This window comes from Bos taurus, chromosome 10 (genome assembly GCF_002263795.3).
Source record: "Bos taurus isolate L1 Dominette 01449 registration number 42190680 breed Hereford chromosome 10, ARS-UCD2.0, whole genome shotgun sequence".
Lineage (NCBI taxonomy): Eukaryota > Metazoa > Chordata > Mammalia > Artiodactyla > Bovidae > Bos > Bos taurus.
Window position 1 is genome coordinate 88,860,783 of NC_037337.1, and position 15,547 is coordinate 88,876,329.

The 15,547-nt window shown below is 37.2% G+C and overlaps 1 protein-coding gene across 2 annotated transcripts in view; it reads right to left on the reverse strand.

Annotated features, from left to right (window-relative positions):
• SNW1 (SNW domain containing 1) overlaps nt 1-15,547 on the reverse strand; it is a 35,253-nt gene that overhangs the window by 7,224 nt on the left and 12,482 nt on the right. For both annotated transcript variants that reach the window (NM_001077834.1, XM_024997295.2), the window contains 8 exon segments: nt 1,458-1,554; nt 3,971-4,112; nt 5,016-5,132; nt 6,730-6,795; nt 7,460-7,529; nt 9,883-9,987; nt 10,925-11,031; nt 11,124-11,219. In NM_001077834.1, the coding sequence (NP_001071302.1) occupies nt 1,458-1,554; nt 3,971-4,112; nt 5,016-5,132; nt 6,730-6,795; nt 7,460-7,529; nt 9,883-9,987; nt 10,925-11,031; nt 11,124-11,219 (800 nt within the window).

Genomic DNA, 15,547 nt, shown 5'->3' on the forward strand with positions numbered 1-15,547 from the left:
AATCATTCTTAATACAAGCAATCTTCTTGTAATACATGCTGAGATATGAAACTGCTACAGTCTGTATCTGCTATTATTATAAAGGGTTAGGGGGACTGGATGCAAATTAGGTATACCACATCAATCACTCTCAATAAGACAGAATCAATTTTTACCTAACAACATTTAGTAATTTTTGAGAAAAATATGTCTAATGACTGGATTACTCAGTATGATGTTTGACATTCAGGTGAACTTAATTCCCCTGCTGTTTTGGTATGTATGTAATCTACATCACAATGATACCATGATAACTGTCATCATTTACTTTACTAGAGGTTCAGGTCTTAAAATGATTTCTATAGACAATCTAATTTTCATCCAAGCACAAGTTTAAAGCTTTTCTATTTTATCAATTCTCAGTCACTTTACTGGTTTTAAGGGCTCAATTTATCTACAGAGCCATTTTGATTTTTACAGCTTAGGAATTTCAGACTGAGAGTATCATTAACTGTGTACTTTCAAATTTCGTTCCTTTCTGTTCTATACTGTACATTTAAACTCTAAATTCAGATTTTCTGCTTTTCCATGACTTCACTTATTCAAGGAGATGAAATATGCCATTAAACAACAAAGAATATCACCAGCAGGAATCTGTTTAAGATATGACCTAAAAAACCATAGTATTAGCTCACAGGAGGATGAGAGCATTCAAAACTGCTCATTTGGAAAGAAAATGTTTTATATTTGCATTTAACCCTCACTCAGAATTCCACCTCTTGTATTACAGCATTTCTTCAAGTTTTCATCAATTTCAGTCCTCGGCCTTTGGTGAACCACAAACTTCATGAATCCATCTCTACTTTATTCCAAGTGTTCATACATGTATTTCCTTTGTTAAGTCTGTATTAAGAGTGTTCTGTCAGTTTTCCCAAGCAATTTCATATGACAGCTCTATCTTTCTGAATTTTAAGTGAAACTGCTCATGAAGAGAGGCTGACTTTCACTTCTTACAAAAGCTGCTCTTCTCCCCCACTGTACTCACTCAGTACAGTATTCTGCATGTGAAAGGACCTCAATAAAGGTCCAGCAGCTTATTTCCTGTCTAGAGGAGCAGGCACATGATAAATCAACCTGTCTCACCATTTGAAGCAGGAAAAGAACAGATCAGAACAAGCATATTCCACTACTTTCTTCTTCATAAATATGATCTGAATTCTCTTTTTGTGTATCCCCATCCTTCTCAACCCTAGCTGACAATACAAGGTAATGGAAGAAAAGCTCACTTTCAGGCATAGTCAGTTCTTCTGCTAAGGCAGACTAAGCAGTTTAGGGCAGGAAAATAGGTGCTGGTTTATGAAGCTATCAACCTGAAGAGGAAGGAGAGAAGCAAAACTGGTTTCAGTGGACTAACACTCCTCTCTAGAAGGTTCACAAAAGTCACTCTTCACAATTCACATTGACCTCAGGGTACCCACCTCTTGTCTGGAGCTGCCCTGGAGAGGTTCCGGTCATGCTGTCTCTCTTTTCGCCGGTCATGCCGGATTTCATCCCTCTCACGTGCCTCCCCGTCCTCTGTGTGGACACAGGTGAAAATGACTTTATCACTGTACTTATCACTATTAATATTCTGAACAAGAGAATATTTCTACGTGTTTTAAAATTTTCATAATAAAATGCCAGAAAAAAGAATTTGCAAAGTTCATACTTATATTTTCGAAGACTGACTTCAAATAAAGAACCTTTTACTCATGATACGTTGGGCTGGTTGCACCTCATCTCATCTACTGTGTCTATATCTATCTTCACTTTCTCTACCCTCTCCAGGCTGAAGGGATATAGTGTAGATATAGAAGAAATATAATATAGAGCTTGAGCTTTGGAGTCAGACTGTCTGGGTTCAAATCCTGTTTCTATGACAGATCAACAATGTGAAATTATACCCATTACTTGACCCCTCTCAGCCTTTGTCGCCTCCTCTGTAAAATAGTGACAATAATAGAATCACTGCATAGGGTTGCTGTAGGGATTATATAAAGTAATATAGTGCTCAGAGCGGCACCTGCCATAATAAATGCTTAATAAATGGTAAGTTCTTATTAATATTTGGCAAGAGGATTTCTAAAAATTTTAACTACCTTCTCAAGAACCATCCTGTTTTTTTAAATCAGTTTAGAGAACTTAGATACAGAGAGGTTTTACTCTGAGTTATCATCAGTGGCTAGGTTACAACAGGTAGGTTTTTTATATTATGCCCCCTTAAGACATTTATATATATATGCAACGAAGTGGGTTACTAGCCAGAACCTTCATTACTTCCCTTCAACTCTAGACTCCTATAACCAATTGCCTGCTTGACACCTTCATTTTAAACATAACATATCTACAACTAAATTCCTAATCTTTCCTTCCCAAATCTCTCCGCAGTGTAGTCTTACCAATATTAGTAGATAGCAATTCAATCCTTCTCAATTGTTTAGGTCAAAAGTTCTGGAGTCATCTTTGACTCCTTTTCTCTCCTTCTTATGCCGAATCCATAAGCAAATTTTGTCAGCTCTACTTTCAAATCACACTCAGTACCTGACATATTTTCACTACCTACCTCCTGCTATTATCTCTTATCTGGATTATTGCATAAGTTTTCTAACGGTGTTCCTGCTCCTGCAGATAACCATTCCATTGCCTTCTAACATATGCAAGATCATGTCATCCTGCTCCAGACTCTTCAGATTGCTTCCCTTGTTACTTGAAATAAAAGCTATAAAAGGCACACAAGATCTGGCCACTTTGCCCTAACTACTCTGACACCTCATCTCTACTTAGCTTTCTAGGTCTAATCCAGCCATTCTGGCCTTCTGCTTTTCCTTAAACACACCAGATACACTCCCAACTCAGGGCCTCTGCATTGGCTGTTCCTTCTATCTGGGATGCTCTTCCCTTAGGTATCCATATGGCTCACTTCCTTACTTTCTTCAAGTGTTTTTTGTTAAAGTTACCATCTTGGAAGTGAGGTCTATTCTGACCACTCCCTCCTTCTGGCACTTTTACATACTCTTCCTCTTTTTTTCCCTCATAGTGACTATTATCTTCTAATACACTATATGATTAACATTTTTTTGTCTGTCTACATTCCCTAAAATGTTCACTGCTATATCCCCTACCTGACTAGCAGAAAACCGTGTCTAGATGAAATCCTTGCACCTAGTAGGTGTGCAACATGAACTGAATAAGTATACTAGATGAGGAATTATTACTGAAACCACCCTCATCATGTTCTTGAATTAGAATTAGTCTTCTCACTCTAACTGAATTAATATAGCACATATACCACAATATTTTTGTAGATCACTAAATAAAGCGAGAGAGAAAATGATTAAAGGCCTAAAAGAAAAACTGTGGATTAAGTTTACCATTGGGGGAGCTGAATTGTTCAGTCTGAGATCTCTTTTCTCTAAGTTTCCAGAAAAGTAAGAGAAAATTAAGCCTATCATTTGAATAATATGTGATTTTAAAAAGTATTCCACTCAGAATTTTAAAAAATTCTGGTGTAGTCTCATATTAAAGGCCACACTTAAATACACATTCTTTTCTATTACTTCCACTTAATGAGGCAGAAATTACTGTTTCATTTCTACATTATTTCTGAAATATCTATATTTTCTTTACATGTATGCACTACTTCTGCATGTAGTAAAAAAACAGCTGAGATTTTCTAAATTGAGATAAATATTATTCATAAAGTAAATTCAATTCAGTAGCGAGTATGTCAGGGCTTCCCCGGTGACTTCTCAGGTGGTAAAGAATCGCCTGCCAATGCAGGAGACTCAGGTTCGATCCCTGGGGTGGGAAGATCCCCTGCAGAAGGAAATGGCAACCCACTCCAGTATTCTTGCCTGGGAAACACCACGGACAGAGGAGCCTGGTGGGCTACTGTGCATGGGATCACAAGAGTTGGACATGACTTAGCAACTAAACAACGAGTATGTTATACCTTTTTCCACATGGGTTTTGATCCCAGCTCTTCTCTCTCTGGCTTTCTGGGCCATTTCTCTAAGTTTCTCTTCATGTTTTTCCTTTTCTTTTTGAGCCATCTTTCTCTCTACTTGAGCACGCATTTCCACTGCTTCACGAGCCTGTAAGTGAAGTTAGATGTTAAATAAGATACTATCAGGGATAAAGAATTACAGTTGTCATTTAATTTCCTGACTAAACTCTGGCTTGAAAGAACAGTTAGAAGAATTCACATTTGTTACTGCTAATTAAAACAGATTCTTGTCTACAAAAGATAACTTGCCTAGACGACACTGCAAACGGCTTTTTCACTCTGACTCCAATCAATCTTGTAAGTCAGTGTTTCACTAATGCTTTTTCACTGTTTCATTTTAGAAACAATCTAAAAAATAAAATTAAACAAGCAATAAAGCAATTCTCAACATCAATAATAGGAATTGGTAATGTTTTCAAAATCAATCAGATCAACTCAAGATATAGCCGTAGTATAGATGAGCAAGAAGTAATTTACATAAGGGTGCTCACTGTGACACAGAAGATATACTCTTGTATATTCTATGTCCACAGCCTAATGCATGTAAACTTAAAAGACACATATTAATACCATAATATTAACAGACAGCCAATACTATGAATGCCATTTTCTGTAGCATTCAATACATTGGTATGTTTATTTTCCCTTCGGTGCCATCTTTTGGAAGACAAAGAGAAATAGGGAAAAATTATGAAACCCAGGAAGAGTAGGTGCCAACCTTCCCAAAAATGGGATCAGTCTAGTGCAGCACCATTATTCTAGAACGTTGTGGGGAAGATGAATCACCAGTGGTGGGGTACGTATATGAGCTTACAAAGGCCAAGACTGAGTCAGAACTGCCACCAGCACATGTCATCTCTGGAACACATACCACATGCGAGAGCCTCTTTGGGTACTCAGCAATGTAGCCCAAATAACAGTATCTTAGGTAATTTTGAACAGATTTACAAATTATCAAGAGCATTAAACAACTTAATTACAACAGACTAACCTTTCGATCAGCAATGTAGAGGGCTTCGGCCAGTTTTGCAAAATTTTCATTGATGTGAACTGTCTGCAGTCCTCTTCCATCGGCAGCCAGACGTTTATCTAATGGAATTGTATAACCCTAGCACGAAGGCAGGCAGAAAACACTGGTCACCAAAGAGCAACTATAGAGTCTTTAAAACTAGATTTATATATGTCCATTTTGACAACCATTTTAAGTTCTTTCTCCTTACATCTCTTTTTGTAATTAAGCAACAGTAGTAGCAGCTAACAGTAGCGCTTCGTGTGGAGGACTGTTTAAGCATTTTATATTTATGGCCTCATTTATCCTTCACAGCAATTCTATAAGGCTGGTAACATTATTATTTCCATTTCACAGGTGAAGACACTGAGGTAGGAAGCCTAGGTCATACAGTTAATAAGCAGAAGAACTAGCATTTCAGAATGCAAGCTCTGGGAAAACAGATTCTCATGTTAAATTTTGGGTTATAATAAAAGGAAATCAATACCAAATAGCTAAAGAGTTGCTCATCAAGTAAATCTAACAGTTATACAAAGGTAGAAGAAGGCACTAAAATCAGAGTGCCTACAGGTAGCTTAATCTGCTGCACTGCTTTCATGACTTATCAGATTCTTGGAACCCTAACGTTTTAGTAAACAGAAAAAAGATAAAAGTTTGCTAGACAACTAAGATTCTTTGTTCTGAAATTCTGCATCCTATTTCAACAACTTAAGGAATATGCTTGAACATTTATGTAACTTCCACGCTTAGCTTTATTCTTTCAGACTTTTGAGTAGACTACTAAATAATGACCTCCTGCCCATGGTCTTTATTCCTAATTCAAGGAGTGTTACAGACAGCTCAAGATGCCTCATAGTTATACACACATAAATATGTATGGTATACCAAACGAGACTACCCAACAATCCTTTTGTTTCAGGATGAGTGTATAACTTATTTTTGGCTGTGCTGCAAGGCTTGTGGGCTGGATCTTAGTTACCCAAGCAGGGATCAAACTGGGCCCTTGGCAGTGAAAGCGCCGAGTCTTAACCACTAGACTGCCAGGGAATTCCCTAAGTTCCTTTAAGGAATAATTTGTATTTAAATCATGGATTGAGGTGGCCTTCTTCACCCATTAAAAAAAGAATCATGAAATATTTGGGAGGAAAAGGAAATAGTGATAAGGAAACTTACTTCGCAGTATTTTACAGATTATTCATGACTCCTAGATGCTTTGGTGATTAGTAGATATACATAGGATTTAAATAATTTATTCATGCATTGTTATAAACAGAAATAAATAGTTTAAAAATGAAAGCACTGAATATAGCCAAACATTTATTTTGTTTTGTCATATGATTATTTAAATTGATCTAAATCCTTTCAGGAAGAATTTCAGATATAAATTTAGGTTTTCTAAAGAATAGTATCTTTCACTGATATTGTTACTTCAATCTACTCATTCCTTCTCTATGTGTTTCCAATAATTACATTTTACCAGGAGAATCTGCATGGAACTCATGTGCCTGGAACACTAACATTTCTAATACATTAACATAAAAAGAAAAAAGTTGTATAAGTTGGGTGTTCCTTCTGGAAAACCTTCAGCTAAATGATATGCTGAGGTTTCATCAAGTAACCCAGGCTGAAGGTCCTACCTGGGTGTTTTTCAGGAGGTTCTAACACTAAGACACTAAATTTATGACAAGTTAATTACCTTTGCATTTTTCCAGTTTGAAATACATGGAGGAATCTTCCACTCTTGCTGCTCCTTCACGGTCATCTGTGTTGAGAAAAAAGAGGAAGAAGAGACATTTTTAAGATTTATAGTCTAGCAAAAAACTAAGTGCACCTTTCTCTTCAAAGATAGTTCAATATACACTGATTTAATCAAAGGTCTTAATTCCATTTGCTTAGTGGCACTATATACTATGTTCCCACATCATGGTTTCTAGTAATAACTTTAATATAAAACATGGAATATAATCTATTTTTGACAGTTACAAATGCTGGTTAATATTTTTACATATTTAAACTGATGTGACTACTTCCAGATGAGAACTTTTTCTTTTAGATGCGTAATAAAATATACCTAAAAAAAAAAAGTCACTTGGACTATCCATTACAGACCTAATGATCCCAGGAACTTACTTCCTACAACTATGATAACATCTTTTCAAACAGCAGACCCTTTCATTCCATTAAAAGCAGGGGTTAGGTTATTAATCATAAAGCTAACAGCTAACATTTTATATACATTCTCATACTATGGAACCACATGTTACAGTCTTGAGTGGGTCCCTATGTGATTTTGAAAAACAAGTTAAGAAACAATACGTTTGGTGAAAAGTAATAATATAGACATCTAGAATGTATTCTATAGGGGGTTATTTATAAATTAGTAATCATGAGTACAAAAAGAGATTTTAAACTAGAGCCAAGATTACCTTTCGGCTAGGAGAATGCATGACAGGTGCAGGAGGAGAAGGTGGTCCCCGAGGAATTTTCTTATTAATCCTGAAGGATAAACCAAAGCACAACCACAGAATGATATACATTTTTCCTTTTTAGTCAGTAACTCAAGTCTTCTTCCTCATTTTTTATTACGTAAAGCTTCAAACAGACACAAAAACAAAAGAGTGTATAATGAATGTCCATCTATTATACACCAATGTGTTGAGAAGCTAAAGCGGGTGTATTCAATCAAGAATGTGCAGATTAAGACCTGCTGAAAAAGGGGCACAAGCCACCCACACAGGGTCCTCAGATAGCCCTCTCAGCATCCAAGCTCCCAATATGGAGAAGTGAAACCCAACTGGGTCATTTCAATTTAAGATGCAGTTTTAATACATCCACACAATGAAGCATAGTCACAAGATTTATTATTACTCTGAAGAAAGCTGAGCGCCGAAGAATTGATGCTTTTGAACTGTGGTGTTGGAGAAGACTCTTGCGAGTCCCTTGGTCTGCAAGGAGATCCAGCCAGTCCATTCTAAAGGAGGTCAGCCCTGGGTGTTCTTTGGAAGGAATGATGCTAAAGCTGAAACTCCAGTACTTTGGCCACCTCATTCGAAGAACTGACTCATTGGAAAAGACTGATGCTGGGAGGGATTGGGGGCAGGAGGAGAAGGGGACGACAGAGGATAAGATGGCTGCATGGCATCACTGACTCGATGGACATGAGTTTGAGTGAACTCTGAGAGTTGGTGATGGACAGGAAGGCCTGGCATGCTGTGATTCACGGGGTCCCAAAGAGTTGGACATGACTGAGTGATTGAACTGAACTGAAAGACCCCAGAAGTGAGGAGTAAGGAGAGAGCAAAGAACTAGAGGAAGAACAATCCTCTGTCCTAGGCCACAAGTGAGCAGAAGACAGAGAGCAGGGTAGTAATACCTAGCTGGCTGGGACAGAGAAGTCTAACTTTTCCTGGGACTTAACCCTAAGTGGTTATAGTAGTCCCCTGGTATCCAAGGACTGGTTCCTGGACGTCAAGGATACATACCAAAACCCATGAATGCTTAAGTCCCTTACACAAAATGGAGTAGTATTTCCATATAAACTACACACATTCTTCCTTATACTTTAAATCATTTCTATATTATATCTAATACAATGTAAATGTTGTATAAATAGTTGTGGTGGGCATGACATTTAAGTTTCGTTTTTGAGAACTCTGTGGAATTTTTTTTTTCCTTTTTGCTACGCCATGTGGCATGTAGGATCTTAGTTTCCCAACCAGGCATCGAACTCTTGTACCCTGAGTGCTAACCACTACTCCCAGGGAAAACTCTCCTGACTATTTTCAATCCACAGTTGGTTTAATTTGCAGATGCAGAACCTGTGGACATGAAGAGCCAACTATATTTTAAAATGTTCCCTGGGAAAGGCAAAGTGGGAACTTATGACTGGCATCCTAAATGCAAGTCCTAATTTAAATGTCCAGTTTCTACATGGGAGTAGTGTCATCATACTGCAACATGCCTAGGCAGCAATTCGGGAGAAAAGCTGTTTTCCTCAAAAGTTGTTTTTCTTATCACAACTGCTTAGTTTCAACAATTATTAAAACAGCCAACTGTGTCATCATCATCACTACCCACTTCACCTCCACCATATTATCATCATTTCATCCAATAATAATATTTTGCCTTCTTAAACAACAGCTTTATTGAGGCACAACTAATGTACAACTAACTATACATAAAATGTACAATCCAATTAACTTTTGACACACGTAAACACAATTTACTTGTGTGAGCTCATCATCACAAATAAAACACTGAACATACCCATCACCTCCAAGTTTCTGCATGCCCCTTTGCCTATGCCTCTTTTTCCTCTCGTCTCCTATCCACACTCCCTCCCTCCTCACAGGCAACCACTGATCTACTTCCTGTCATTATAGATTAGTCTGCATTTTCTAGAGTTTTACATAAAAGGAATCATACAGTATGTACTTGTTTTTGTCTAGCTTCTCAGCATAATTATTTTGGGATTCACCCATGTCACTGTACGTATTAAAGTTTGTTTCTTTTTATGGCTTAACAGTATTCCATGTATGAAAGTGAAAGTCACTCAGTTGTGTCTGACTCTGTGTGACCCCATGGACTATACAGTCCACGGACTTCTCCAGGCCAGCATACTGGAGTAGGTAACCTTTCCCTTCTCCAGGGGATCTTCCCTTACCCAGGGATTAAACCCAGGTCTCTCGCATTGCAGGTGGATTCTTTACCAGCTGAGCCACCAGGGAAGCACTCCATGTATAGATGCCCCACATTTTGTTTACCCGTTTATATGCTGATGGACACTTCCCTCCTTTGATTTTTTTTTTTTTAGGAATAGTGGTGCCTTCTCATGAAACCACCTACTTACTTGAACCTTGGAGGCTCCATTGGATCTTTCTGCATTTCCACCATCCGAATAACTCTCTGTTTAGCGCCAGAGTTGAAAGCCACTCCTTGTTGAGATGGTGTGTATCTACGGAATGTAGATGAAACTACAGGTGTTAACTAGTTGAAGTTTTCAACAGGTATTTTACTTTTATTACAATCCTAAGCTGGACTACATTGTCAGTTTCTCTCACAAAGCAGTAATAGAAAATTGCAGTAATATTTAGGCAGAGCAGATAGTAACAGAGGTAAGAGAACTAACAGCAACTCAGAGTTATAAGCAGAATGTAAACTAGAGTTGTATTAGTTTGCAAATAATCCATCACAGTCCATTTTGAACCATGCTAAGTACCATGTTCAATTTCATTAAGTAAGAGGTCTAGAAAATAGAACCTATTTTGTAAGTCTGCACTTGAAGAAAAAATAATATCCTCAGCAAGCAACTTAAAATTAGTAGTTCCTGAATAATCATAGGCTATAAAGCAGAAAGAATAATGGCAGCAGCCCTACCAGCTCTGAATTTTCCCTTAATATCTATATGTGAATCATCTTTCCACATAAAGATTTAGTTGAGTGAAATTCCTCAAAATTTAGAAGTATTATAAGGATGGCTATTATTATATAAATGATATTAATACATTATTAATATTTATAGCATACTATCAAATAATTATAGTAGTACTGTATCATACAATATTTCCAATGTATTAATGTTATTATATAGATATTATACACATAATTTTAAAATGGAAAACTATAATCACTGTGGTTTACATCATATAGTCCGTGTAACTGTTAATTTCTAAAAGTAAAAAAAATGCTTTAAAATAGCATAACAGCTAATATCTTAAAAGTGGGTATCTTAAAAAATTCTAATTACCATTTGCACTAAGAATCAACAGACATCAAGTAATTACTCAAAAAACTGCATTTACAATTATGACTAAGGATAGCGAAAGAATATCAGGACCCCCAACTCTAATCACTTCCAACATGAAGCTAAAACCTCCAGGCATGATTCATACCGGATATACTGAGCAGGAGCCAGTTTATCAGCTGCTCGGACTGGCATGGCTGCTGCAACCTTCTGTGACACAGATTTTTCTAAGGCTACCCTTGTCTTTTCTGTTATCTGAAATAATAAATGCCACAATGAGTGCTTTGAAAGTTAATGAAGATGTAAAAACTCATCTAAAATAATTTCATATATCAATTCCCAGTTACCTCTTTAATGGCTTCTTCATCAGGTCTTTGAAGGTCTGGGTCATCTGCATTCATGACTTCCTTGGGAACCAGGTCAGTGTACTTGCTATAAATGACCTAAAATGTTCAAACACAAGCAGGCTTAAGAAAAGCAAAGAATGAAGAGAAGCAACCTCATTAAGTCATTTCAGAAGTCAAAATGTCCTCTCAGCACACTTATAAATTTAGGACACAGATTTTGTCTTTTAGATTTTAAAACCAAGGAAGCTTAAAATATATACACAAATTGCTGCCCTGGCTATAAAAGCTAATAATTTTCCTCTGACCTCATGCATTTAAATTATTTGAGATCTTCTAATCAAGTCAGTATCCAAATAAATTGTGCCAACAAAATCTTACGCATCAGTGATCCCTATTTTTGAGGCTCACTAGGACTTGAAATTAATGATGATATAAACTGCCTAAAGCACTATTATCTTGGATTACAAACTCACTGGAATTTAAGTCAGGTTAGTGAATAGTTTCCAAATCCTGTGGGCCTAAAAAATTTCATTGACCTGGCCCTACTTGTAATGTTTGTCTTTTATCGCATCATCTATATTCATAGATAAGAAAATGAACATATGCCATGGTCAAAAAACCCAGAACACATTCTTCCATGGAAAAAAAAAACCTATACACACACCTTATTTCACACTCATTTAGGACTGTTTTCTGATCGGTGGGCCTCTGCCAAATAGAATATTACCGACTTTCATGCTCATGTATACTTCTTGAATACTTCCATAATAACCTACATGGCAGATTTTATAGAAAAATAGAGGTATTGGAAATTTAACAAATAAGCAGCATTCTAGGTTTTGATGCTTGAGTTAGGCATTCTTTAACACACATACAGAGAAAGGACAACTTAACAACTAGCTTTCCCCCAATTCTGGACCTTTATAGAATATTGCTCCCAGTTCTTCAACTGGATTCTCAACCTGAGTCTTGATTCAAAGGTCACGCATGCAAGAGTGAGGCCTCCTATGACTACCCTTGCTACAGGAGCAATTCCTCCCCATCCAATCATTTGGTGTCACAGAACTCTATTTGCTCTCTTCAAAGCACTGCTCACAGTACAAAATTATCTGTTTTAAATCTTTGTCTTCACCATTAAAGTAATAACAAAACAGCTAACATATATTAAGCACATATTTTGTGCCACTGTTCTTTTGTTTATATATATATATATATATAAGAGATTCCTTATATATAAGATAAGAGATTCCTCATCAGTGATACAGGTATAATCGTTGTGCACACCTCATAGGGTTGATACAAAAAGTTAAATTCGTTTATATACATATATATATATATATATATGCTGCTGCTGCTGCTGCTAAGTCGCTTCAGTTGTGTCCGACTCTGTGCGACTCCATAGACAGCAGCCCACCAGGCTCCCCCGTCCCTGGGATTCTCCAGGCAAGAACACTGGAGTGGGTTGCCATTTCCTTCTCCAATGCATGAAGGTGAAAAGTGAAAGTGAAGTCGCTCAGTCGTGTCCGACTCTGAGCGACCCCATGGACTGCAGCCTACAGGGCTCCTCCATCCATGGGATTTTCCAGGCAAGAGTACTGGTGCCATCGCCTTCTCCATATATACATATATATATATATATATATACACACACACACATATATATATATGAATAAACAAATTTAACTTTTTGTTCAACCCTATGAGGTGTGCACAACGATTATACCTGTATCACTGATGAGGAATCTCTTATTCATTAAAGTACTTCCAGTGCTTATAACAATGCCTGGTCCACAGGAGGCTTTCAGTCAATAGTTTTTGTAAAAATGAATGAATGTATGACTTTTACAGATACTCTATTCTATGTTAAAGGTGTATGTATACATGTTGGGATTGCAGAATGTTTTATATAAGCTTCTGATTTCCTGGAAAAACCGCATCATGGATATAGGCCAAAATCTCTAGCTTGTCTTTCTCAGGAATGAGAAAAGGGAGCAGGTAAGAAGTACACATACTTTAACCACAAAACATGTTTACTGATATGGGAGCTACTAGTGTCACCCCTGGAGAAGGAAAAGGCAAGCCACTCCACTGTTCTTGCCTAGAGAATCCTGTGGATGGAGGAGCCTGGTGAGCTGCCGTCTATGGGGTCGCACAGAGTCGGACACGACTGAAGCGACTTAGCAGCAGCAGTGTCACCATTCTCTCAGAGTGTTCATTTTGGAAGGTGCTCTGAAGCTCACTCTAGTGAGAAAAGCAAGGCTCAGTGTGTTAAGATCACACAGCCAGTAACTGACCTCAAAATCGAATACCTTTTCAGGATGGAAAAATCTGTATCTTAAGAATTAAAAGTTACATAACAATCTCTGGAAAATACTACCAAAACTATGAAGAGTTAACTACTGTTGACAGCGATCATTACAGGAAAGGATTTTAAGTAAATGGCTCCCTCATAGTCATACATGCTCAACATAAAGTCTCAATACTAATTTAGCATACAAGAGCCATTTGCTGCTTCTTGTTTGGGTATTCCAAAGTTAATAACCCTTTAAATGAGCATCAATAAGATTCTAGCATCTCACAAAGCTGAGTGAAGGACATCTGAAGAGCGAGATTCCTCCAAGGTAATTAACTATAAAACCCCAAATTTTTATTGCCTGAGAACCAAATGTGCTGAAGAAACTCGTATCTCAGGAGACAAAGGGACTGGGGAGCATTATCTGAAAAATACAATATACTTTTGAAGGTATAAGGAGCACAAATGAGCTCTGTGAACAAGATAAAGTAGTAACTCATCTGTGAAACAGAATTTTTTTCATGACTGAAAACTGGCAAAGGACTGGATTGACTAAAAGGATAAGCCTGTCAACGTATCTATCGTTTCAGAGGTAGAAAGAAAACACTATCTTTTGGTTATATCAAAACACTATAGTTTGTGATACATTATGAACAAGGTAACAACACAAAATTTATCTTAAAGTTTGGAGGTTTTTTTTCAGGTGGGGAGGGTTGAAGGCATTCTTCTAGGTAATATCATATATGTAACATTTCCTATATAACTATTTCAGATGGAAAAATATAAACACTTTTAAAGATTTACCACTGAAGTCACCATTGGACAAAAAAGGGATTTAGTTTTATTGACATTAAATTTTTTTCTCTTTCCCAATTTTGTATTACCATTAAGTCTTATACACAGTATTTACATTTAGAGAGATCAATGACCTTAGACTTGCCCTAGAATATGATCTCTTGGAACTTTGCCTTGGTCACCTCTTATATCTAGAGCTAGCATTTTCCATTCTTTTTTTCTGGCCATACCGCATGGCACATGGGATCTTAGTTCCCTGAACAGGGGTGGAACCTCACTCCTTACAGTGGGACTTCAGAGTCTTAAACACTGAACTGCCAGGGAAGTCCCAAGCATTTTCCATTCTTGCTCTTTCACTGTTAATATTTCAGTGAAAAGTCCCTGGTTTCTGAAGAATATCAGATCCCTCTGATACAAATCAGAAATCACTACAATACAGTGCAAATTCAATAATCCAACAAACCTTTTCATCCTAGGTCAAGGACCCTGCATATCAGCATCCTGAATAATGAATTTTAAAAAATCTTATCTTGTACATTTAGTAGCCAGTTCCTATTACCACAGGAAAATCAGTGGTTTGCACACGGGGCAATGCTAACAGCTCCAACTCCCCTCCCAGGATCTTTGAAAACATGTCAAGTGTTCCTGGTTAAAACAATGGTGGGGATGCAGGTGAGGCACTACTGGCATTTAATAGATAGTGCCAGTGATGTTAAACATAATTCAACGCTCAAGACAGTCCCAAACAGTCAAGAAGTGTCCCCCTCCTCTAAATACCAATGCATAGTTAATGTTGAATTATTAAATCCATTCAAAAGCTTTATACATTAATCCATCTACTTAAAAAAAAAATAAAGCACATATTTACTAAAAGTGTGTAAGGAATTCAAATGTATATTCCAGGGGTATAAAGTCCAGCAAGAAGGAAATAAACCCATCATACAGCCCCCATCCAAGTAGTCACTCTATTCAGTATCTTTCTACTCAATTCAGGGAGTGACCCAGTCTTCTTTTTTTTAATCTTCATTGTGGTTTTTTAAATTATTATTTAAAAGCAGTTTTCAGAGCAGTTTTAGGTTCAGAGCAAAATTAAAGAGGATGTAGAGAAATTTCCTACATACCGCCCGCTCCTCCACAAGCACAGCTTCCCCCACTCGTGTTAGGGCTAGTGTGACCCTGAGAGTGGTGCCCCTGTGAACCACTAGTCCAGGGTTCATTTCCAGGGGCTGCACTATAGACAGACATGCCAAGGCTTCAACTGTGTAAACAAAAATACTTTGGAGACCTTATTTGGCCAGAATACTGAAATCTAAAAATAAACATTTCTACTCTACTT